The sequence below is a fragment of the Temnothorax americanus genome, unplaced genomic scaffold (genome assembly GCF_048541705.1).
Source record: "Temnothorax americanus isolate GAGA-0224 unplaced genomic scaffold, ASM4854170v1 Scaffold77, whole genome shotgun sequence".
Classification (NCBI taxonomy): domain Eukaryota; kingdom Metazoa; phylum Arthropoda; class Insecta; order Hymenoptera; family Formicidae; genus Temnothorax; species Temnothorax americanus.
This window is the reverse complement of record NW_027509800.1, coordinates 238,983-265,672: the sequence shown is the minus strand read 5'-3', so window position 1 is coordinate 265,672 and position 26,690 is coordinate 238,983. Positions and strand designations below refer to the sequence as shown.

Below are 26,690 nucleotides of genomic sequence, written 5' to 3'. Positions count from 1 at the left end.
ATATATATATCGCTCTGTCACAAAATTGATTATTGAGGATAATTACCTCAAAATTTACATTATAAAATTATGTATATATATATATATATATATATATCGCTCTGTCACAAAATTGATTATTGAGGATAATTACCTCAAAATTTACATTATAAAATTATGTTTAATTGCGTTAATATTAAATCGCGTAGTTATGTAATAAATGTACAATGATATACATGTGTAAGTAATGAAGGTTTAATATAATTGTACTATTAACTTATATAGTTGTACTATTAATTAAATCCTTACGTTGTTAATATATTTATGTTTGTAACGTACACTCGTATATTCGTAACGAGTTTGTATGAAGGAGATAAATATATATTTAGCACGCTTGTATTAAATAAATTTGCGACCAAGATTATACAAGATATATTTCGGGTCAAGCGCGTGAAATTATATCGAGAAGCTAAATCGGACGTTGGATCGCGAGCGTAGCGTTTCCCTTGCGCGACAAAAGTACACAGGTCGTAAGCGAAGATGCTGGTCCTCTGAAACATATCCGACCTTTCGCTGTCACTGTGTTCCAGACATGCACGAGATTTTGCTGTGCTTTCGCGTGAAATTCTACCCGCCCGATCCTCTGCGGCTAAAGGAGGAGATCACCAGGTATCAAGTGTACCAGCAGCTCAAAAGGGACCTGCTTTACGGACGTTTGTGTTGCAGCCCCGGTGAAGCAGCGCTTCTGGTGGGTTGCATCGTGCAAAGTAAGTTTGTCATTCCGCTTGTCATCCTTCGCCGATTTCTCATCTTTGGATTTTATTATACGTCACAATCATGTCTTCGCGATAGAAAAGACAACGAAGCGCAAACACTCATAAGCTTTACGCGAGAATGCTCTCCATCTTTGTAAATGAAAAAGAGACTGTTGAATTTATTTCCTTCGTACATCCGCGCGCGCGTTTATCATTTTCCATGCATTTAAATCTAATTTTTTGTCAATCAAAATAACTTATTAAGAATCATGTTAATTCATAAATTAAATAATTCAAAATTAATTTTTCCTTGAGAACAGTAGTTGAATCAAACAATTATAAGCTGGTAGATCAGTAGGATTACAACGATTACAACGATTAATATGATTTTATATCTAATACTGGGTTTGTGAACAATGAATAGCGCATGGCGTGTGCAGCCACACAGTTCCTGTAGCTTCAGCTTTTCTCCGTTTCATGTGTCTGTACGGTCAATTTATTCCTTTATCTCAACCTCGGGAATCCCATAATTCAGGATTTCCTTTCCAGTGACCTATCACGGTGATCGTGTATCATCCACCCCGCCCGTTGATCGATCCTGCAACGCCATTCCCGTAAAATATACGATTGTGTGGCTTTGCGACTATTTATCTTCTTTGAAGTTTATTTAAAAAAAACAATCTCAGCTAATTCAAATCTGTCAGCGTCTCTCGTGACTCGCGATTAAGCCTATTACGAAGTAAGTATTATAGTTGAATAATGGAAGCTGTTTAAATACAGATATTAATCAATTTCGCTACTAGATTGGTTAGTGTAGAGTTGCACATATTCAATCTTGATACAATTGTAATCGATCTTTGGTATCTTTAATTATACATTCGTATATGCATATGTCGTTTCAAATTTAGTTTTTCGTGCTTCGGCGAGAAATGCAACTGTCTATTTACGAAATCTCCAGACTGTGATCGAAGTTAGTCTGGAAAGTAATCTTACGGAGTCGGTGTCGTCTTATATAAGTACGGATTCAATCTTTTGTTTGTCTTGCGATCTCGTTATCGAGCAGAAGTATGTAACGGGCCAATCAATGAGGGCGCCACTTTCTACCGATCGTGATTCTTGCATTAAAACTTCGGTCGTCGACCATCAATTCTTAGATCGTTCACCTTTCAGCGTACCGCGACGGTAACTACAAAAACTATTCGCTCCTCGATGGATCTTTTTGCTGACCTTGGCGATAGCCGTTCTTACGTTCCTCAGAGCGGAATGCGATCAGTATGCTTTTCCCCTATTTGCTAAAGTAGGCCGTTTTTCATGCAGATTCCTCGTATGTTCTTCGCAAAATAAAAATGGCTTTCTTTACATGGATCTCTCTCATCAGTTGGAAAAGATAAGGAGTGCCGCAGTTTAGTTCGATATTTCGAGAGATTTGTTTGCTTCCTTTTGTCATTTGTCTTCGACATCCGGTTCAAGTAGCGCTCATTTCTCAATCGCAGACGATTTATATCTGGTCATTCACGCCCTGTTGTGATATGAGTAATAGTCGCGATAAGCATCAGTCATTTTTCCAATTAAAGCGTATAAATCACCCCCGTCAAGCATTTTTTTCTTGTGCAAACTAGATACAAAGAAGAAATTTCTAAATTTTAGAAATCTACAATTACATAATTTTCCAATATTTTTCTATCAATATATGTAAAATGAATAAACTCTGTATGTATATTTATACATATCATAAGAAATGAGAAGAAACGGGCGATTGATATTTACAACGCGACCTTTCTTTTCCGGAATTCTCAGGTGAACTGGGGGATTACGATCCCGAAATCCACGAAGGGAACTATATCTCCGAGCACAAATTGCTGAAGACGCAGACGCCGACGATTGAGGAGAAGGCGATGGAGCTACATCAGACTCAGTTGAAAGGGTTCACCCCGGAACAAGCGGAAAACTACTTTCTTAGGATAGCCTCGCAATTGGACACGTACGCGGTAGATCCACATCTGGTCAAGGTAATTTTCGTTATCCTCGCACCTCGCACGCTCCTTGTAACAGCGAATGAATAACGTCAAAGGACTTTTAATTCAGAAATTTGTTCTTTGATTTGCTCTTATTTCCATACGTGCCAACTTTGTCGTTTGCGAATAGCAAATCGACGATATCACTAACAGAACCTAGAAACTTGGTATTTGAACTTTTCAAAGAAAGATCTCGAGGGGACGGGTCTCAATGGTATATCCAAAGTAGACGTGATCAACAACAATGTGGGCGACCACATCGTCGAGGAACGAATTTGAATGTTGCTAACGGGTTGATAGCGTGACCAACTCGGCGAGCTCTCATGGTCGTTTCCTTTCGTGATGCTAATGACGCCCTTCTTTATTTCCGGCAATACGTTTCAATCCGTTAGCGACGTTGTCCTTTGACGAAACTCCGCATAAACGTTGTTTACGCGTTTTTTTTACGAGTGGCGTTTATTTGTCAAATTCATTTTAAAATTCAAGGATCAATGATTTATTGAGAATAGGATTGCGCTTTCAGTAACTTGCTTAGCTCAACTAGAGATGCGAAATTTCGAATTATATATGTTTTACAATTTTTTATTATTATTACAAATCGTTCCATTGTTTCAAGATTGAAAAATAAGTTTTTAAATGAGTTCGGTTTGTTTCTTCAGAGGATGTAGCGAAAAGCATCGTTTATTTTACCCTTATTAAAAGTGCAGATCACAATCCAGGTGTAAGAATAACGAGACTTCGTCGCAAGTTTTGAGATCGAGATGAACGTGGATTAATAAATTCCAACACGGTCAAATGTAGCCGTATAGGTATCGCGGATAAAAGTCCATATATCTCGCCTATGTCGATAAGAGTTCATAACCGGTTTATCTTTAGAGAACGATCGCGCTTTTTACTCCGCCATCCGATATCTGTGATATTTCTCTGCTTTAGAACGTTCAAACCTGGATCTATGTAATTACATTTTGACTATTACTATGTGATAATTAAATGTTTTGAATGTCATTGCGTTATCATTTTACGTGTAAAACTCGAGTTGGATGAGATTCGACGGTATTACAAATTTCAATATAAATATTATTAATATAAGCTAATTTGTACATTGTACAACGCATAAAGGTACTAGATACAGATTTCCAATTCATTACATCATTTAGCCCGCATTTAATCTGCAATTCGATTCATGCAACGGATTTCATTTTTCATTGGACGGTTCTGCAAGGTATATACATAGGAAACGTTTTTGGAGATAACTGATTTTAGCTGCTATTGACGTCTCCTCCAATATCGCAGAATATGAAGCAGCGTTCATTGATATTCAAACGAGGAGCAAACGCTTCCGTGAGGGATTTTCTCGAGAGCGCATCTATTATACCTCGTCGACAACCGATTGAGGATTCGCTCGAGACATCTTTATCCAATTGTTAACGTGATACATACCAAACCGCGTACAGATAGCCTTCCAACTTGTATGAGTCGAAAAGTGAACGTTTTAAAATTCGAAATTATCCAATAGGGGAGCCACAATGTTATGTGTTATATAACGTCCTGCGTTACTTTTATTATACGAGATATAAGAACTTTCTTGCACCCTATCCAAAATGACGAAATGATTCATCCCCCAAGCGATAATCTAACGATAAAATGCTTTTTAATATTAACTTCATCACCGACACACTTTCAACACCGCTAGTGTAACACACTATTGCTATTGTTTAATTAATGTCTCGGTCGATCGATGCGCCCATTGAAACCACCGCAGTTATCTTTGTCGGGACACTCTCGCTGACAAATAAACTACGATATAAGCGACTCGGCGAACTAACAATCTCGCGTTCGTATCACTCGCGAGGAAAAACAACCCGCTATTATTCGTCACGATGCATTCATTGCACTCTCCTCATAAGAGACGAGTGAGCGATGATGTAGTAGCACCTGTCGTTTATTGGTTTTTCACTTCCTGGCTGCACGGCGACATTTTTGCTGAAGAAATAATCGCGATCCACTGTTGCGACCGTCTTCCGTTTAAGGGAAAAAGCCATTTTTATGGCAGGCATCTCGTTGACTATGAGATGTTCGATGTTCTCAGTTCTCACTTACTCGAGAAAAGTACCACATTCGCCTGTCAAGTATCTGTTTCACACGCCGAACGTCTCATTGATCGTCGCGATGTACGATGTACATACACTTATCGGAAGTGGTCGACAATAACGATGCATTGAATAAATTGTGGAAAGAAAAGACTCGTAGAAAAAATGGATCAGAGAGTGTGTGACAAGTTACAAATATAAACGTAACACAATTGCAGATAATTTTAATAAAATAAATTTTCTACGTAATTAGTTACATCTAGGGCAGTAATATACATGTAAACTGTTTTCCCTACGCTGTCGATTAAAATTTAACAATTTTTGATGTAATTTAAGAGAGATAAAATTACGATTCGATTTCAGGATAGTCCCTCGAAATAGCGAATACATTAACTAAATGGAAATTTCTTAAATTCTCTTTCACATTATCCACACGAACGTCGCGTTGTGTTTCCGGCCACGTTGCGATTCTATTTTCTGATTAATACGTTTCGCGTTACATTTACAGGATCCCGACAAGGGCACGCAGCTTCATCTGGGCATCAACCACTGTGGGATCCTGACATTCCAAGACTCAAAGAAGATACAGCATTTCCGCTGGTCGGAAGTTCAGAAGATCAATTTCGAAGGGAAGATGTTTATCGTGCATGTGACGATAAACGAGGTAAGCGTATTTGTTATCATGATCTATCGAACGAAAACGGTGATAGACACGACGCAATATTCCCCGTCTAATGATAATTAAAAAATTTTCCAGAGAAGTTTTCACGCATACTACGTTATATAAAAGAATCTCATTATGATTTAATTGCTAAAATTAAGGTGCATTAAACACATTATACGGAGAATAAAAACGTGGGAATAACATCTAGTAAGACGTGGCTTTAATTAGCTTAAATGTGTCGTGTACGTAATGCATTGCACGAAATCAAACGGAAACGAAGGCTCTTAAAACTGAAAACCGTTGCTTCGTTGTAAAGTTTGTTCAAATTGTAACGTTGCTCGTTCAATTCTGGAATGTTAAACGCACGACGATAACAAAAACCTTTGTCCATCAAAAGATCTTCGTCGAAATTATTTAACCACGTTTCTTGTATCACGTCACACAAGTTCCTCTTTCAGGAAATCTAGACCTTCAAACCCTTGAAAAGAACTTGTTTTATCTCGACAGTTAATTGCAAACGCTGTATACTACTATGTTACGATAATCGCACGTGAAAATGCGCGCTCTCGTTCGTGCATGACTCGCTCGCGTGCAGCGTATGCGCGTGCGGTATGTGCATGTGACGTCAGATACTACGTGATTGTAAATTAAGTAATTCTATTATTTCTCTCCCTGCTGGACTCGCGCAGGACGTTAGGACGAAGGTGAGTCAGAGAGCGATTTTAATCGCATATAAAATTTAATTATTACGAGATCAATGTAGAAAAATCAGAAGAAACATCACGCGTCGAACAAAAAATCAAATAGCTTGGAACGATTTCTATACATGTTTATATGATCCGGTTAGGCTGCATATCAAAATATGGAATTATAATATAGATGCCTTTAGGAGATACGTATCTCGTACTTACGTTGCCTTACGAATAATAAATCTTTCTTATCTCACGAACCCTCTTGCCTTCGCACTATTGCTTCCTCATAGAGGAAGCTTTGTAATGGTGAAAAAATTTTTTTTCGAGATTTTGATAGAAATAGGTTTAGAATGTTCTAAAATGTCGAAAAATCATATTAGTAAAAAATGTCCGGAAGTATGTATGTATGTGTGTGTGTGTGTGTGTGTGTACGGATTTTTGTACACGCATCTACTTCTACAATTTTTTAGATACCAGTTTGAATTTTTGCACACAAATAGAGTATCCTAGAAAGTATGTCCTCCTCAAATTTTATTGAAATCGGTCTACCGGTATAGATTTTATGCAGATTTTCCTTTTTTTGAAAAATGTGTTTTACGCTGCTGTTTTCTCAATATTTGAGATAGCGATTAATTTTTAATTTTATTATATTTTCCAGTTTTTTCTACCCCTATTTCATATATAATTCATTAAAATTTGATTGATCAGATCTCGTATTACACACATTTGAAATTTCGAAGAATTCGTACATACATAGAAGCTTTATAAAACTTGATCTGATCAACCAAATTTTAACCAATTATATATGAAATAGGGGTAGAAAAGACTGGAAAATATAATAGAATTAAAAATAAATCGCTATCTCAAATATTTATAATATCGGGCTGATTTTTTTTATCGATAAAGTATTGTTTTAGTTTTTAAATGGACAAGTATTTTTAGTATTTTTTAGTGAATGTATATAATTATTTACGCAGTCCCCAAAAGAGTTAAGTGTGAAATCAGAACCTTTGCTAACAAAGCTTCCTCTATGAGGAAGCCAAAACAAATAAATACCGATAATTATACCTCGAATAAAATAAAAACTTGCACACTTAGGAACTATGAGGAAGCAATGTGCAAGTTTCTACTTGCACAATTAAAAACTACGAGAAAACAATGTGCAAGTTTCTACTTGTCTTTTATATTACTCGCATAAAACCACGAACAATACTGCCGTGCGTCTTTGTCACTTTGAAACTGTACATTTTTACAGGATAACCGTCTCATTTTCAAATTGGAAGAAATTCCGGCCACGAAACGTAGCGAATCGTGTTCTCCGAGCTGATAATATTCACACGCGTTTCGTTCCATTTTGCGATCGTACAAACGCGACGTGGCATTGCAAATAATCTCAAACAAGTGATTGTCATCGTGCATGGTCGTTAAAGAATATCATCATCGATTATTGGAACAAGTTTCAGTGTTAAAGTTTATCTGCTTTTTTCCCAAAGAGCAAAGATGATCTTCGTCGGATTTATTTTGCAAACACGCGGATATTTCCTCGCATGATACAATATAACGTCAAAATAGGATATTTCTCGAGCGTCTTCGCATTTGCAATTTTCAGAAAAAGCATCTCGTCGGGTTCAAATGTCCCACGGCAACGAACTGTCGTCACGTGTGGAGATGCGCCATCGAACAGATGCTGTTTTTTACGTGAGTACCCCTTTATTCGTGTTTCCCCTTTAGCTTTTAAGTACGTATGAGATTTACCGTGTTTTACATCGCATGGCATTTCCGCTGTTTATGAAGAAGCTTTTATCCATTCACGTGTTCTCACCATGTTCCACTACGCAAATTCCTGTATATCAACGATTCAAACGCGCGCAAAGAAAAACTTATATTTTAAATTAAAAAAAAAAAAGATGTTTCTCATTTTATAATTTTATTTTTGACTTTTCGAGGGTTCTCAGTACGATGCTGCATATAACAGATTATTTGACTGAAACAGAACTGTTATCTTTCTCCTCGAAAATTTAATAACGACCGATCACTCGCAGATCTTTAGTTTTCAATACTAGATTGAAGCTTAAGCGAAGTTTCCAAAATGTCTTCCGGCCTTTTCGCATTTTGGCCTCGCTGTACGTGCGGTGCTTCTCCGAAATTTTCGAGATAAGTAATTGAACGAAGGCCGTAAAAGTGGCTCCGGCGCCGCTATAAAAGATGCATTTGATCCCCACAGAAATATCGCTGGCATTTACACGCACGGTTTATCGTTACCATCGCGCGGCCAAATTTAATGTTTCTACCGCGAGCGCATTGATGGATGCCCGAACGAATGCTTATATACTTGTATATTAGAATATCGTTTCGGCGTCGAACGTGCGTCGTTTCAATTCGGGTACGGTATATTTGCAGTAGCGGATTGTCGCAATTTTACGAATATTAGGTAATTAAATATTATCCCGTGATCCCATGTACGTTTCAATTAATTTTATAACGCATAAACATAACGTGGCACCATTTTCGAACAAACGTATCGTCAACGACAACGCGATCTGGAATTAAGCTCCAGCATTCGCGCCGTTGCCATTGAATTTGCTAAATCAAAATTAAATTTGTATTTCTCACAGTAAAGAGTCGATTTCACTCCTCGAAAATTTTTTGTTTGCAAAAATAAGATTGTTTTATTTGCCTAGTATAAAGCTCTCTATGAGGAAGTTTTATCAAAATGAAGATTTCGTGATTACAATAATAAACGGAAGAATCAAAGGGTTACTGGAAGGATGCACGCAATCTTGACATTGGTCATATTTATTCGCGATGAAGATATACTTATCGGAGTGTCTCGAGTGTGCATTAGAAAAGGTAAAATCGCTCATGGTGAATGATCGTTGTTTTGTCGCGGTAATTTGGCCGCCATCCAAATAATTTAAGTACGTTTTAATAACCGCACCGCGAGATAGAATATGCGACAGAAATTCAACCTGTATTGCTTCAGCTTTAAATGTCAACTTTTTCTGAGAAAGATATGTTGACGATACATTATACAGAGAACTATAACAATTTACAAGAATAAAAAATATTCTTATATCCACTAAAACTGCCGCGCCTGGAATCAAACGCGAAAAACAGTTAGGGGAGACAATCTAATCAACTAGGTATAGAGGTATTACCCAGAGGGAATCGAATTCCTGTGGGTCACCGAAATTCGGGGAGTTAACGTTAGCCGCAACGGCGAACGCGACGATTTCGATCGCGGGACCAGCGCAGTTCCGAGTTAGTTCCGCTCGGTAAATTTATGCGAGCATAAATCCTCTCTTCTGTGCTTGGTTGGATTCCGCGCGGGTGAAAGCCTATTTTCGATACTTGCGATTTTTTCGCGGCGCCTGTCTGCGCGGTGCCGCTTTGTGTTCGACGATCCGAACCGAAGTGGATTAATCATTCGCGACGATTTTTTTTTTTTTTTTAGAGTCTAGAAATAACGCGTTCATAAGCGTTTTGTCACGATGGTAGTTTGCTGCGAATATATATATAATTGTTAGTTGCCAATTGTGCAATAGCAAAGCGTAAAGCACACGGGTATTTAGCATCACGAGTAATTTTTAACGATTGTGCGCAGCTTGCCGAGGGCGTCGGACGCGCCGGTGGTGAGTGGCGGCTCCATCTTTTCGTGGGGATACAAGTTTAAATATACCGGAAGAACGGAAAGGGAAGTTCTGGAGGAGGCAGGACCACTCCGGAAAGAGGAGCCGCCGATACAACGCTGCCAAACAACGTGTTTGAGAAGAAAGGCCAGCAGCGTACCGGCAACCCCCAGCACGCCGAGCCAGGATCTCGTCGAAATACGTGAGTAATTCTTTTTTACCGCTATGTAATTTGCATACGGTGTCGTTTTTTTCTGGTAGTCCGTGTTAACGGATGCATTCTTCTGTAGAATGGTAGAAATTCAGTCAGATTTAGGATTTCGCCGAGGATTAATTACCGCAATTTTACGCAGCAGCGCGATTTCGATTTGTCATAAAATTGAGAGGCATTGTAAGGTAACTGAAATGCGATCTTAATGCATGAACTGTGCAATAGCTTTCTTTTCCTCACATTTCACAGGATATTCCAGTTTACCACGTAGCTGTCACAGCGCGGGCCTGGAGGGCAGCGGGATGCTGGAGGGCGGTGCGGGGGTTCTCCTCAGCTCGCCCTATTGTCCAGACAATACCTTGCCCCTTCTGGAGACCGTATCCGAGGACCAAGAGATTCACACCAGGAGAAACAACGGTTAGTTAACGGCCGTGATAACTACCACTTTTTCTCTCTTTCTCTTTCTCTCTCTTTCTCTTTCTCTCTCATTCTCTCTCATTCTCTCTCTTTCTTTCTTTCCTTTTTCTCTATCTATCTCTTTCTATTTTTCTCTCTTTCTCCTGTTCGTAACATTGGATTGCCTAATCTCGTTCAGCTTCTTGGCCCATTCGAGTCCATCGCCGCGACGCATGTGTACACGACAATGAAAACAGCGATATATTAACTAACTAACCCGATGAAAGCTTGTATTCCAATTCTATAAAGGAGAAACGTATAGATATATCAACGATCGAATCAATAGTTGTTAAGGTACTTCAGTAAGAAAATGTTTAGTGTCTTTGATAGAAACTAATGCATGATTAAGCGTATAATACGGAATAACACGTGGAATTTTGCTTTTCTTAGAAAGCGAGGTAATCTTTCGCGATACGATCTCTATCGACTCGAAATTAACTACTCTTATACCTGAGAAAAACCAAAGCTGACCTGAAATAAATCGAAAATTAATACATCCGTACATTATTCTTTTTTTTATAAAGGAATGAACTCTAACAAGCATAAAAATTGAAGTAAATCGAATTGCCGCCCGCTCGCATTGCTCGCTAATTATCGAAGAGTAAGGAACGTCGTTCGTGCTTTCGTGCATCGATGACGTTCGTTGCTCCGTCGATGCCGTCGCTGCCACCGCCGCCGTTGCCGTCGCCGTCGCCGTCGCCGTCGCTTCTTTGGCTTTTTAGAACCTTTGGTTGATTTGTTTTTTCCTTTTCTTTCTGTTCTTTTAGCCGTAGACGAAAATGATACGCATGCGAGTGCCACCCACACGTCTACTACTACCATCACCACCACCACTACCACCATCACCACCTCCAACACCATCACCACAAACCGTGCGAAAGCCAAACTGAAATTTCCCAAGAGCACGCTGAACCGACCGCAACCGTTGTACAGTCAGAAAATAGTGATAGGCTCGGAGGAGCTGGCGGGCCACGACGTCAAGCACGTCGTGCGGCAGCGCATTAACGCCCTGACTAACGAGCGATGTCCGACGGTGGTGCGGTCGACCGCCCTGATAATCAAGAGCTCGAAGGCGCCTGCGAGTGCCAACGGACGCATCCCTGCCAAAAGCGTGCGCTACGCGCACGACGAGCACGGCGGTAAAACGCGGGTAGAGGTAAGCGAGATCGACGGCGAGGTAGGCCGCGGATCGACGACGACGAAGACTGCCAACGGTTGCGCGAATCTGGCCGCGAGGCCCGGACTGTCGAATGGATTCGATCACTCGGGAGTCTCGGGACGACGGGAGGCAGCAGGTAAGCGCGAAGACCGGCCCCCCTCTAGGACGTTGAAATGTCAAATACCTCCCGTTTCCTTCTCCTCTCCTTCCCTCCCCGTCACCCTCTGTCTCTTCTTCCGTTAGTCGCGTATTACCTCGCCCTCTCCCATACTTCCGCGTGTACGTCGTTGTCGTTGGAGTTGGACTCTCTGCTTTGTTACCCTGCCTCTTCCTTTATGTTACGCTTCGACTATTGCGGTCTGCATGGGCTTGCGCCTGTTAACGGTGTTAACGTATATACAAACCGACACATCCGACACGTTATCCCCGGTGGATTCGCGAAATGTTTTGCGAGACACTTCGACACCGTCGTGCTTGCCAATTGGCCGTTGGACGGGGCAGCTTTTCAGGAGTTTCGAATATTTATGAGTCACTGAAAGATTCCCGTCACATAGCACCAAACCCCAAGTACGATAGCAGTTGAATCGGTAAAATAACGATCGCAATTACGATTGCGAAAGTGCACGCGTATACGTGAATTCATCTGTCGATCTCCTCCGTATATATTAGGATCGTGGATTCGTGGAGATCGATGATCTATTCTACGTTGATCTAACTTTTGCCCAAATAAGCCATCGTTATGAAACCTTATGTATTATTTTTTCAACGATATCATAATTTGAATGAAATTAGACGTGAACTTTTTCTAACATTTCTTTTCAAATTCTTCTAACACAACTTTCTAATATTTTATCGTCAAAATGATAACACGTATCTCGAATAAAGCTGAGTAAATTGTAATAACGGATTACGGAAATATCTTTTATAGATACAGAAATTATTCCATCTCGATAATAATGTGATTTGTTGGAGACATTTAGCTGGTTTGCACGTTCAAGAAGATATCTAAGGGAGTTATTTTATTCTTGTCTCTTCTGAACTCAATTCCGCATTGCGATATATAAGGGGCGCATGATATAAATATATATCTTACTATCTGTATGAAATTGGATTAGTTTAACATAAAATAGCTGCTATTTTATTTGCGCCTCTTTCGTGTTTCTCACACGTTCCTCCATCCTTTTTGTTTTTTATTTTTGAGAGTTAAAAGCAAAGAAAATGATATATTGGCTCGAATATTCAATGGAAATGAGTTATCGCAAATAAAAGAATTATTTCAAATCAGTTGAGTTCGTAATGTCGTAAATAGACCCTGCTAGCTCTACGAATGCGATCCTCAAACTTCGAAGCGAGATCGTTAGAAAGTCTCCGCACTTGTAACGTCTTCGTTCCTTACGAGTCGCTCGCTAACGCAGCCTGAATCAATAGCATCGATCGCGTCCTTTCTGTTTCAGTCGGTCAGCACGAGGGCGAGGCGAACGATTACTACTTCAGGGACTCCTTCGACCACTCCTCGTCGGAGAGTCAGCTGTTGGACGCATCTGGCAAGCCGCACAGTCGTTCGGTCACACCGGTACCGAAGATGCAGAAGTTGCAAAATTCCAAGCTCAGCCTCCAGCAGCAGCAGCACCATCAGGGCGCCCGGCGCGCGGCGAGCGGCAAGCTCAGACACAGGAGTCTGCACGTGGTCAGGATCTTCATTCCAGCGTTTATGCTGACGATCACGGTGCTGTTCATTGTGACGGTATTGGTGTTCGAGACGGACACGACGCTGTTCAACAGCCTGCGCAAAACACCGGAAATGGTGGCCTTAAGGAGCCAATATTACGTTCCGATCAAGGAGTTCCTGCGGACCAAGCTTGGCCTATTTTGATCTGACAAAACCGGGCCGAGGTCGTCCTACGTCATCGCGTAGCTCGCTCTCCCTTCAGTGCCAAGTTGCCAGGATGGACTCGTGACTGAAAGAAATCACGGCTCGCGGAGAAAAGAACGTGCGCGCCTCTTATCCCTATTGCTCCCGCCTCCTGCCTCCTCCCCCCCCCGTTGCGCACCGTCGCGTCGCATCGCAGCTTGGATGCACGAGCGTGAGTGCTTCGGACCGAGAAGACCAGAAGACCCGAGTGCTACCGGAAGCAGAAAAAAGGAAGGCCGGAAGAGGAGAGATGAGAAGCATCGCGTTGAAGGGATTAACCGAGGTCAGAATCTCGCGCAAACTTACGCGCGAGGGCAACGCGCGTACGCGTTTTAATTCGACCGACGGGAAGTCAGAATTCTGTATAAAAGAGAAAACTGTACAAAGGTTGTATTTAATCGGGATGTGAGCAGAATGTATGTATTTCGGCAGAATACGGATCCACAAAACCGACGTATTTATCTTGCAGATATTAAGTTCCGCCAGTTTTCCTTATGAATTAATATTCTTTTGTGGAAATATATATATCGCCAATATAATAGAATATATACTTGTTTAATGAACAATATTAATAACTGATTTATTGAAAAGTAAATTTTAATATTTCTGTGCACAGTTGCAATGAGCAAGGAAAAATTTTTTAATCATTAAATGAATTATTCATTTTGAAAATGGCATTGACTCGATTTTTTAAAACTGGTTACATTAAATTATATATTTCATGAAATTGGGTAGGTTTATCTTGTGTTGATTGTATTACAATATTTTATTCATATTATTTGAAAGAAAAAAAAGAAAACAGATTTTGGCTGTAAGAAAAGCTCGATTTTGTTTGGTGCATACCTGCACTCGGAGACGGACATTACGTATACATACATAGTGCAATGTTGGTTATCGAATGGCCTATCGTGTTACCATGAAAGAACGAGGACAGGAGTGCTCTTTCTCCGGATTTTCGTGAAACTTTCCCCGTGAGTCGCGGATAACACGAAAAGACGCCCAAACCGCGTAATGTGCGCGCGGTATAATAGACAAAGTAAAAATATTTTGACATTGTGAAGAGACGAAAGAAAGAGCATACATACACACACCTACACACACAAAAAAAGCGAATATGTAATATATTATATACAAGTCACTGACAAGGCGACGCTACTTATAGACTTTAGATTATTTTAAATCGTCAACGAAAAGCAATTGTTTCGTAGATAATTGTAGACTATATACGTGCAGCTCTAGTACGGAAATGGTGAAGGATATTGCGTGGCAGCGTTAAATTGACGAGATTCCGCTGTCGGTTTTTTTGCGATCTTACTCGGATGTACGGGGGCATAGGTGCGCTTGATGTGCGTGATCACTTTGTCTTATTGTCATTTTATTCTATCGCGAGAGTATAACTATAACATCTTTCATCGCAGCGTGTAAATTCTTGATATATAGATCTTAAGGACATGTCTCTCTTATGAAAGTAAGATCTGTCAGGACCTACCTTCGCGCAGATATGTATCGCGTTTGATAAAATTACATGAAATTTTGAGAGAATGTACCTCTTAATTAATTCTCGCGTTTTACGTATATATGCAATTAAATCGAAAAAGAGTGAAACAAAATTGAAACAGATTTAACAATTATAGACGCATACGCGTTGAATTTAAAGCTAAAGAATTATGTACATCAATTCTTAAAAACAAACTTATTTCTTTTTGCGAAATTTTAAAATGCGATTTCCCAAGATTTAACGTAATTATATGATTTATATGTATGTATATTAAAGTACATATAATTATATAATGATTACATATTGATTACAGACGCAGGTTCTGATTTATCTTACACCTTAGATTGAATGTCCGCTCCAGCGTTTTATTACCGAAAGTGGCAAACTTTTACCGTCGATAGCAAAAATTTCTGAGGAAAATAGTCGGTGACTCTCCCGACTCTCCGTTAATCATAAAGTTGTACAGTTGACATTTGTTCTCGAGAAGAAGGGCTTCTAACTCTCGAGTGGACACGCAACCTCACTGTCAGCCATTTTTCCTAAAAGTGCCTACGCTGTCTTACACCCTTTCGTGTCGTTCGATTCGCTCGAAATCCGCCCTAAGCTGAACGAAAATGGAGTGGCGCGAAGAAAAAGGTGAAACAGAAATTAAGTAAATTAATGAATGATGAATCTCATGCCGATCTTCGCGTCGAGGCTTTTGGCGGCGCTCTCCTGTCCGTGCGAGATCGTTCATATCTCGGATCGTCGACATAGATTCGTGAAATTCTTGAGATCGGTGTTCTAAGGTGTTTCCGACGTTGAAGAAAAGAGAAGCGTTGTCGATAGTACAGACGGCTCTAGAAAATTAGAGTGGTAACTGTGCGAGACGCGACATATCGTTGTTAATAAAGCAACGGGGGTTCGCGAGATTTCGGCCTTTCCCAGGTGGGCGATATAAACAGAATCTTCTTTCTAGTCTATTATTAGTGTTGTCAGGGAAAACGCATATATGTTTCGGACCAGCACAGAATCTCACGAACTTCCGCAGCTTATTAATAAGCCGGCTGGGATGAGATTATAGCTTAAATCAAAATTTAATTCGCTTAAATTAGATAATTAGATAATGTAAGACGAAAATTCATCCATGCAGGAGAACGCCGCGAGCATCAAGCTAATTGTATAAATAAACGGATGTCAATTGCAATATAAATGTAATTCTAGTTATTGATTAAGGGTACCCGCTCTCGCTGGGTCAGTCGATGTAAGAGACGAGAAAATTTTAACGGAAACGATAAAAGTTTAGATTGAAAAGCGGGAAAATTGATATGCTACTTATTAATCCAAATCTGAATGATTCTACTCTACGAGAAATCTCGAATACTGATCCAAATCTGGATGATTCTACACTCTATAAGAGTGATCTTTGAGACAGCAAAAAATTATCCGATGGACATTAAATAAGAAAAAGAATCTCTTGCGAGATGCCACGTTCAATTTGTTATACTCTCCGAGGGTTGCTCTCCTATCAGCAAAGTTCATATAACTGAACTAATGTTGAATTTAGGATTATATGATACTCAAGAGTTTGCGCTCGAGAGAACTACTTTCTATTTCAAATACTCTCCAAGAAGCGTATAATAATAGGATTGGGATTTCTGCTTGCAATAATCGCGAGTGTCGAAGAACAGATTGTTTAACGTAAGGGATGGAATGGAATAATATTGAGAGTTGAAGATCGTCGGAACGTGGCATAGCCTCTGCGCGATACACTTTACAGAACTTCCCCGGTAAAATTAATTTATCATAGACGAGATGCGCAGCTGTATATAGTAAGGAGAAAGGTTCACTATAATGTTAAAACTGTTAAACGTTAGCGGATTATATGATCTTTGCGCAACGATTGAAGGCAGGCGATATACAGAATGTGTCCAAAAGATAGAAGTAACATATGTTTTCAATAATTTAGACCTAGTTGATGACATAATTATTGATGACGAATTTGGTATCAAACGTTATAATTAACAATGGTAATTTAGTACGCTTTAATTTGGGAATTTGGGGAGTGAGATTTAATCAATATCGAAATAGCTAATAGATCGTAGACGGTCTCTTACGTTGAATTTTTAGTGTACGAGTACGATATTTTGAAAACGTTGTACGATGTAGTTGCGCAGACGTGTGAAAAAAATTTAAAGTAAAAATATCTCCCTTTTATGATATTCGTATTATCGATAAGATTTTTGTATCATCAGTTGACATTATTGCAAGCCGCGTTTCGTCGCCTTATCGTAAATTGATTGTAACGCGATGTGCTTGTATGAACCTGCAACCGACAGTAATCTTCAATCAGGATTGCGTACAATGCATACAATACGTCGTGCGTTTTCTCATTAATTGTAAGCCGTTAAACGTCGTAACACTTTTCTGGCGCGCAATCGGTGATCGTACTTGATGCTGAACACGGCTATACGTCAATTGTTAATGTAATTACTTGCTATCGCTGCCGAACTGTGCGGATCTTCATGTAAATGTACGTACATCTAGCCTACCGCGTTACTTTTAATAGTCGAGTTGTCGAGGTTCTCGGGATTAATTTGTTAGATATTTATTTGATGACTAACGGGTAAGTAATTTATTCGCTGTAGCTGCTACGTAAGTGAATTTCAGCCGAATCTTTTTACGGACACGCGACTGCAGGAATAATTTAACAGAGGGCTAAATACTACGTTGTGTACAAATGTGACGGTGGATGTAAGTTGGGTGTAAGTGCAATGTTAATTAAAAACGGCCGACGCGACGACGGAGAAGCGGAGCTCTGCGCTAATCAAAACGAAATACCGATGATAATCTTTCTACAATCTCGCCATTCGTACGTACACTTTTTGTACGCTTGCAAATTGTAGCGAACAGTTGTAGTCGTATGGAGGAGTGCGTTTTTTTTTCCTGGTCTGTTAGTCCTTGAAATTTTGTATCGCATGCATGAATAAACAAAACATTTCATTGCAAACCCGCGAAGCGACATATTTCATAAAATACCATCCAGAGTTTTATACGCTTTTTTCCAACGGTCGAAGAAGCGATTCCTGCGTTTGAACATTCGGTTCCCCGAATCTATCCTATCGCATAAAGATAAAGATACGATTATAGATACGTTGCTCGAGTAATAACTTTTCAAGTTTTTTTATAATTCTGATCGGTTATTCAAATTTCGATGTAAAACGATCGTGGACCGCACAAATTAACACTACATTTCTTTTTTTGCTATAATAGCCGCTTAAATAGTATGCTTATTGAAAAATACGAGTAACATAATATTAATAGAGACAGAAATACCAACGTTGACAGCGGAGTAATCTAATCGGTGAAGATGATAACGAAGAATCGCAACACCGCCTTACTTAGTCACGCATTCAATTTGAAAGCGAAGATATCATTTCGTCAATATAGCATCACGGATGAGACTACGTAATAGTAATGATGTGCGTGATTCATCGTGTCGTGCATGGTTTTAAGAGTCGCGGTCTGCCGCTGATTTTTCCGTATGCTTCATAGATGCCGATCCTTCATTTTCGATCGAGCGTAAAATCGCGAACGATTTTTACGAAATGCCAGCTAACACGACCGGATCTTTAAGATATTACAATATCCGTTAAGATAATAAGATTTTAACGGAAAGCAACAATCGCAATCGGAAATCGGGAGACTGCGTCTCGCAGAGACGCTCGAAACTGGGACGAGTTCATCCGTGGAAAGTGAATTAACAACGGCCTTGGATTAACGCGCAACTCGGCAAACTCATGGATAAAGCGATACGTATATAGGCATACACCTGTCCGTGAAAGGAGAGTCCCACCTGCTGTATCGATGTTTTGCCAGGACCTAACGTCGGAACGGAACGGCCGTCGGCGGTTCGTTATCGCGACATGTATACAAACATCAATAAGTAATAAGTACCGAGTCAACTTTCACGAGGTGTATACCGATTTCCCCTAAATCAACAAACGCGACGAGTTTACTTGGACTCACAACGGTAAACAGAGCCTAACAGCTCTCACGACTCCATCCGACGTGTAGCGGAACGGTCTTACGATACACGAGTCTTTCAGTCGGAAGCCAAAAATTGATCTACTCCACGAGATAAAGGCAGAGAAGATTGATGGAGAGAATCGTGTGTTATGGGCGTTATAATTAAGAAATTTACAAAAAGTGGAGTCGTTCTAAAAAAAAACTTATACATGCGACAGAAGAATAACGTGAGACGTGCGGGATTCCCGAATTCTCCCGTCGCGCTTCTCACAAAGGTAGCGTGCGTCCCGGTAAGCCCAAAGCCCAAGCCAGCCCGGTGGTATACCGGTGACGGCGGTGACTCACCGTGCTGGTGCTGGTGCCGGTGGTCGTTCGTCGTCGTCGTTCAGTCCGCGACGGACTACGAAGCCGTCGACATCGAGCGTGCGTCTTCCCGGTCTCGGCCCCCGGCGCGGCGTGTCATTTAAACGCGGACCTGCTTGAGCGATCGGTGTCATCGGTGATCATCTTCGGTGTGTCACGTGCGTCATTTGTGTCCGGGATATGATTCGGAGCGGTTAAGGTGGACTATCCGCGGTAACAACTTTGGTGGATCTTCCCTCTCAATTTCAACGACATGGTAATTGAATATGTTTAATTAAGCAAGCGCGGAGAGCGCGGCGCGGCGTCGTTGATCTCAGTTTTTCGAGTTTTCGATAATTGAATGAAATTGGAATCTGCCTGAAATATCGAGGATTATAAATGGAATGTGTTGAGTTTCGAAGAGAGATCGCATTACTGTCCTATTAAACGAGTGACAAAAATTGCACTGTTTTATTGTTGAAAAGCATAACTTTGGCTGTTTCAAGTGTATTATTTATAATTTATAAGGCTACGCGATGGGATCGATATAAATGCAAAAGAATTCATAATATGTTTAAATATAATGCAGGAGTATAGAAATTAAATTCGATTCAAATGAAAGGTGTGAAAAAATAGGTGCGATGCGATGTCTCATATCGCGCGGTAAAATTATGAGATGCTATCGGGACTTGAATATAAATATATATGTTCTGTCATATTCAATCTGACCTCGGAGTAGACTTTAAATTCAGCAGCCGCCCAGATATTGTATCGCGTCGCTTTGACTCTTGGATCGTGAATAATGAAGTGTCTTGTAGTTGAATGACGTCAGAATTGTTTCCCCATCGAAGTTCTTACCTTCGATACGCAAAAATTATTATTAAATAAAATCTTTTTACAAGAAGAGAATTTTTTTTAATAATTAATTCAATCGTACATAAATCTTTGTATTTATTGCACAAAGTGCGGACGTACGGGATAATATAGGGAAGAATATGCCGTATTGTAAAGTTAGAGTCGTGCATGCGAAGCGACCGATCTTGCGAAGAATGAAGATAAGGCGCGGCGGTAGCAGACGAACGGTCGGCTCGTAGAATTCGTGATCTTGGCGTGGATCTTCGTGAGTCGCGTCGCGAGCGCGTTCTCCCTCGCGTCCCGCCTTTCTTTGTCTCGTGATCCGTGAACGGGAAGTGATTCGTTTTCTCATGGCTCAAAGGCAATGGCAAGACTAAAAATGCCCCAACGTCGAACGTGATGCAGGAAACTGCGCTGTCTTGAAGCAAGGACGATTGCGATTGTCCTCGTTAATCAAAGCGCAGCCATACCGGCGTACAGCCGCGTTTCGTCACTTGCGAATCGGAAAAGATATTAGAGACGACTTTGAAATTAATTGGAAACCGATAATTATATATTCATTTTACATTGGACGCCATATTGTTGTGCATTACGCGCAAGGACTCGTCCACTCGTCGCGTAAATCGCCCTCGAGGGTCTCGAGAGAGAAAATAGTTACGTCGATGACGTACTTGGCATATACGGATCGGTGAGCGATCATTTCCAAGAAATCCGTTAATCATCAAAGTTCCGGATTTTCTTATACATCTAAATCATCAAGCTGCACTTTGCGCGAATCACCAGAATATTTGAATAATCCTATAATATTTCAATAATTGAATAATCTTAATTTATATATATACCACGGAATGAGATAAATTTGATCGAAAATTTGTGGTTGATTTCCCATGGATTTTCAATGCTTTCAACATCAGAAATCTCGTCACGGAGTGCGTGCGATTTGAAGATATAGGTTTCGCGCGCTCTGTCATGCGTTAAAACCGCATCGCGTCGCCTCGATACGATACACGCCTTGCGATCGCTTCCTAATAAATTTATACAAAACAAGATAATGCGGCATTATACCTCGCGCTCGCACGGTGAGTCACAAGTTCGTTGAACTAATTCGCGCCTTATTTTTCACTCCTTCGCCTTGCTCCGTCCCTCACTTTCGTGAGCGAAGTAGGTATCTCGACGAGAGGCGATTTCGTAGGCGATCTCTATTTGGCTCGAACGGTTAAAGGAACGACTGTCGTCACGCGATCGCCACGCTTAATGCGATGGACGTCGTCAACTGTATTATAAGTATGCGTCTCGGGCTGAATGCCGTCGACAATTGCATGGGCGATTGCTGCAGAGGACCGAGGACAGATTTCAAGGAAAGTCTTTATTTCTACAGAGACATTTCCAAATTTTTTAAACATCTATATTTTTTTAATGCGTAGCGTATATACCGTTTCTTATATGGATTCGTTAGCCTGACGAATATCGAATATATCTCCAGAAAAAGCTGCGTTATCGATATTTATTAGTCGGTTAGAACAGATATTTGCTATGGTAACGCAGCTAATTGTAAAAATCCGGATATACGTTCGCAGTAATGATGTAGCTGCAATTCCTTTAAATTTTCATAGCGATTACGACAGCATCCGATAGTTTCATTTATGAGACAAAATTCTCTTCAATTGTAGCTATCTAATGGATTATCTCCTATTCTGGAAATCAGAGCGATCGTCACGGTGTAAAGTAGAGAGACAGAGAGAGAGAGAGAGAGGAGAATCGTCACTGATGCGCGTAATGACGAATTTTAAAGCTCTCTTCGATAAAGTATGTCTATTGGTAACCTCGGTACCTCGGTACCTTCTGAGAACACTTTTACAACTGTTATTATGCGCTGGGAATTTTACGGTTGTGCACATTGCGTACGCCGACCGATATATGTATAGAGGAATATCCTGTTAGGATGCATTTAGTTTGCATGTAACGTTACTTTTGCGACGTCCCATCGCGGGGATCGATAAATATTTATTTAAAGAAGCGCGATGGGGAGGAGAAAATTTATCAAAGAGCCAGAGGCTTGATTTTTATTGAGTTGTGGCGCTAATAAAAAGCTCTCAATTTCTTCTCCCTTTTATAACAATATTCATCGCGGTATACAGTCGCGCAATATAATTGAATCAATTATTTCAACTCGATTCAATTAGAGTGCAGAGCGACCGCAGAGTGACGTGCGGCGCGCGTGATCAATCTCCATTCTCGATCGCTCGGAATAGTCGGAATTTCGTTTCGCGTCGGCGACTATCGTAAAGGAGAGATAGAGAGAGAGAGAGATCGTTACCGCAGAGTCGGTTAGGCAACGCGTTATCGGAGGAGTGCAAATACGAGTCTAGCGAGATGATAACGCATGCACGGCCGCGTCCTTGCGTCGCGTGCTTGTTAATCGTTTCCGAAGGATGCGATGCGGGCGAGCAAGGCCGAGGGACGCGTGTGTTCGTCGTCTTATTGTCCGAGCCGGCCTTAGAATTGCCGGTCTGTGCATATGCCGTTTGCGTTCCAATGCCCGAGACGCCCGCACGTTTTCTACTCCGTGAGATATAATTCTTCCGAGAACGTTCGTGAGTGTATCGTTCGTCGTTCTCTATCAGCGGACGTATCCGCACCTGCCATGAGTCACAAGATTATTATACTTCTGAGATTTCAACGGGATTAAACGGTAGCTTTCGACGTCGGGTCGTTGTTGAGAGAAAGATTTTCATTTCCTTTGCGCGTGTTCGTTGTTTCTACATAAACCGCTGTATATATGTGCTATCATTGTTTAAATATATTATTAGATATATATACTGTCATATGCTGTCATCGTATAAGATGTAAAGATGACTTATATACATATATACACATGTCGTGTACATCTGATTTGAATCCATTACTCGCGATATTGTTATATTGTTGGGTTATAGATAACGGGAGATTGCGTTTTATTATCACTTGGCTGATAAGTGGATCTGTTGCGGAAATGCTTAAATATGCTTAAATGTCATTATAAATCGATAGAGAACGGCAAGATACGTTGACAAAGAAATGACATTTCACAGTCAAAACAATATATATACCTATATGTATATCCGATATATATATTTAAGTTAAATTTCTGCAAAGATCGCTCGGGTTTAGTCAGAAATAAAATTTCAATTCGACATTTCTTTCAAACAGAAAATTAGATAAACTGGTCATCTATAGACAACCAAAGCGACGTATCGCGAGAAATTTATTTCGACGGTATATAGTTTCCAGAGCGAAATACGACATACGACAGAAAGATCGGTGTCCGCGACATATGCAGCAGTAGCGCGATATCTCGTTGACCACCACCGCGTCGCGGCCGCGCCGGCGGAACTCCGGTGAACGAACGGACAGTTTCATTACGGCGGAAGCCATGAAATCATATGCCTCTGCTCTGGTCCGGCACGCGCGGACCTCGGTACAACAAGAGGGAAACGTCGTGCGATCGATCGCGCGGTCAGTAGCCCCATCAGTCATAATTAATTAACTGACCCCATAACGGGCCGCGTCGATCGAACAGCTTGATGGCAAGATTGTTACTCATTTCCATTTTCTACGAAATTCCTGTCTGTCTGCCTGTCGTCGAAATAAGGACGACGAGAAGCGGAAGTTGGAAGCGTGACCATTCATCTCTCGTTGGGCATTGTCAGTCATTGTCAGTCATTGTCAGCTGAGGCCTGAGCAAACGCCATTCTCGTCGCTTTCTATATACGGACTGACGAAATCTCGTCTCCTTCTTCCCTCTTTCTCTTTTTCTAACTTTCTCGATTGTAGTCCATTTGCGAGGCTACTGTTTGCATGTCACATATGGGCGAGTTGCTCCGCAGTCCGCTAATACTAATTGGACCAAGATGTTAACGACGGCGACATATGGCGCGATCGATAGTGACGTGGATTCTATTGGAGGAGGAGGAAAAAAATTGCTTTACAAGCAGCTTGCAGCTTATATATACGTATATACGTATATTTATTTGTGCGTTTCTATATAGAGTTAAAAATGATAGTTCCAAAAACTTAATCGTTTACGCTTAGAATCCTTTGTAGTTTGTAATAATCCGTTAATTGGCTTCGACGATGGATTATGTCAAACGATCGTTTAAAATGCAATTAAGATGATGCCCTGCTAGAGCGTCTACGGAAGAGGCCTTGCCTCGCGCGACACCTTGCACCTTGCGCTATACTCGATACTCGCGATTATACGGAATTCGTTGAAAGAGAATCGCTCGACCGGAAGTATCCATATGCGCCGACTACGATTTCTCTCGCGTTCTCCAATGCTATATACCACATGCTCGTTTCACACGCCGGACTGCCATTCGCGGCATTCTTTTTATGCGTTGGCTTCTTTACGACCGATTCTTACTCAATACGCATGGATTTTTTTTACTTTTAAATACAAACCGTTGTCAACTAAAGAAATATGAAACAGAGAGAAACAGAGAGAGAAAAATGTATTTCAATATGAAATATGAAATCTTTCGTTAGTATTGGAAACGTCGGAAAGCAAAAGTTTATGTCAACATTTCTATTATAGCTCTGCATTGCTACACTGATCCAATAAGGTAAATAATGTAGGATACTTGAACGATTATTATACCTACGGGATAAAATGTTAGAACGCGTCTCTTGCGACATAGACCAAGTCGGACTTTGATAAGTCAACTCGGTTAAAAAATCGCTATATATAAATAATGCAGTTAATGTCCAAGTATAGCATCTATTATAAGCCGTTGCGTTAAAAGGGCACGGTAAGAGCGCTGGACTGAACCCTCGCTGAAAGAGGAGCGGAAACGATCGATGAATCGGCGATCCGTGAAACGTCGGAGCGAATAAGCACTTCTGATACTCGCGACACAGAAATTGTAATTGGATTCGCAATGCGCGACGTCCGCCGATTTCTCGTTCTCGTGCGTCGCGTCGCCGCGTTCGTAATTTCAATAAATTCGCGACGACGCGAAATCAAAAACGCGTTCTCGCTAATCGAAATCAATTTATTTCTTCATCCTCAGGTGTACCACTGGCAGAGTCAAAATGTCAAAATTTCCGGAGTGGACGATATGGTCCTCTTGCCGAAGATCAACGAGGACGCCATCATCGAGAACATCAGAAAGAGATACATGGACGATTACATATTTGTATCCTTTTTTGCTTAATATTAGAACAGATATTAAATATGTCTCCGCGTGAGGGGAGGGGAGGAAATACATAATTTCTGGGAAGCAGTGTATCGCGATAGCTTAATTAACTGTGGCAAATAATTCGTGAAATGTTCCTTAAAATGTCATCAGACGTGCATCGGACCCGTATTGGTATCGGTTAATCCTTTCAAGCAGATGCCATACTTCGGAGAGAAGGAAGTCGAGATATATCAAGGCGCGGTAAGGGCCGGCGAAAATGCTATTTTTCTCGTTGGAAAAGACATTGAAAAGGTCTCGTGTGTCATTTTAGGCACCGTACGAGAATCCACCGCACATCTATGGACTGGCGGACGAGATGTACAGAAATATGCTGATCGACAACGAAAGTCATTGCGTCATTATTAGGTAAACGATACTTGCATTAAGATAATCTTACGTGGGAAAGAATTTTAGAATGATGTATTTATATTTGATGTATATTTTACACAATTTTTATTTAATATATTTATCGAAAATATGTACTTGTCATTTATCAACATTTATTTCGCAGTGGTGAATCGGGCGCTGGAAAAACGGTTGCGGCGAAATACATAATGTCTTATGTAGCGAGGGTGAGCGGTGGAGGCAAGAAGGTACAGAAAGTAAAGGACGTGATCTTGGAATCAAATCCACTCTTGGAAGCTTTCGGCAACGCGAAGACAGTGAGAAACAACAACAGCAGCAGATTCGTACGTCTCAGCAAGTTGTGCTCGAATTAATCCATTAGTTTTCACCACGATGTTATAATTGCATTACAATCAACAAAGCAGTTATTGTTTGGAGGAAACAAAAAGTCTTTTTAAATTTTCAGGGAAAATACGTTGAGATGCAATTCGGATCGGGCGGTCAGCCGAACGGTGGCAAAATTTCGAATTTTCTTCTGGAAAAATCAAGAGTGACTTGCCACAATCCCGGCGAGCGGAATTTTCATATATTTTATCAGCTGACGACGGGCGCCAATCAAGAAATGAAAAGTGAGTGGATGATATTGAGAGATAAAAGTATCGTTGACAAATAAAAAGTAATTTAGGATAGTTTAGAAACGTTTAGACAAATAATAAAAAAAGAATTTCAATTTTATAGCGGAATTTGGATTAACGGATCTCAATTATTATCGATATCTGAGTTACGGCGGTAATTATAAGGTGGACGGCACAAATGATGCGCGGGATTTTCAGGAAACTCTCAAAGGTACATAATTGTATTTTG

General features: G+C 40.6%; 2 protein-coding genes across 6 annotated transcripts in view; both read left to right on the top strand.

The window, feature by feature from the left end:
• Frmd5 (FERM domain containing) overlaps positions 1-18,049 on the top strand; it is a 32,470-nt gene extending 14,421 nt beyond the window's left edge. For 2 of the 4 annotated variants that reach the window (XM_077423165.1, XM_077423168.1), the window contains 9 exons: positions 570-746; positions 2,532-2,743; positions 5,348-5,503; positions 6,193-6,207; positions 7,805-7,893; positions 9,800-10,026; positions 10,285-10,452; positions 11,259-11,786; positions 13,105-18,049. In XM_077423165.1, the coding sequence (XP_077279291.1) occupies positions 570-746; positions 2,532-2,743; positions 5,348-5,503; positions 6,193-6,207; positions 7,805-7,893; positions 9,800-10,026; positions 10,285-10,452; positions 11,259-11,786; positions 13,105-13,523 (1,991 nt within the window). In that variant the 3' untranslated portion in view covers positions 13,524-18,049. The remainder of the gene's footprint in view (positions 1-569; positions 747-2,531; positions 2,744-5,347; positions 5,504-6,192; positions 6,208-7,804; positions 7,894-9,799; positions 10,027-10,284; positions 10,453-11,258; positions 11,787-13,104) is intronic. The other 2 variants (XM_077423166.1, XM_077423169.1) reach the window with 2 other exon arrangements.
• Positions 18,050-19,389: 1,340 nt separating this feature from the next.
• LOC143906849 (unconventional myosin-Ie) overlaps positions 19,390-26,690 on the top strand; it is a 29,706-nt gene continuing 22,405 nt past the window's right edge. The window contains exons 1-7 of one of the 2 annotated variants that reach the window (XM_077423151.1): positions 19,390-19,687; positions 25,314-25,439; positions 25,593-25,682; positions 25,753-25,847; positions 25,993-26,170; positions 26,293-26,455; positions 26,565-26,672. In XM_077423151.1, the coding sequence (XP_077279277.1) occupies positions 19,685-19,687; positions 25,314-25,439; positions 25,593-25,682; positions 25,753-25,847; positions 25,993-26,170; positions 26,293-26,455; positions 26,565-26,672 (763 nt within the window). In that variant the 5' untranslated portion in view covers positions 19,390-19,684. The remainder of the gene's footprint in view (positions 19,688-25,313; positions 25,440-25,592; positions 25,683-25,752; positions 25,848-25,992; positions 26,171-26,292; positions 26,456-26,564; positions 26,673-26,690) is intronic. The other variant, XM_077423150.1, reaches the window with a different exon arrangement.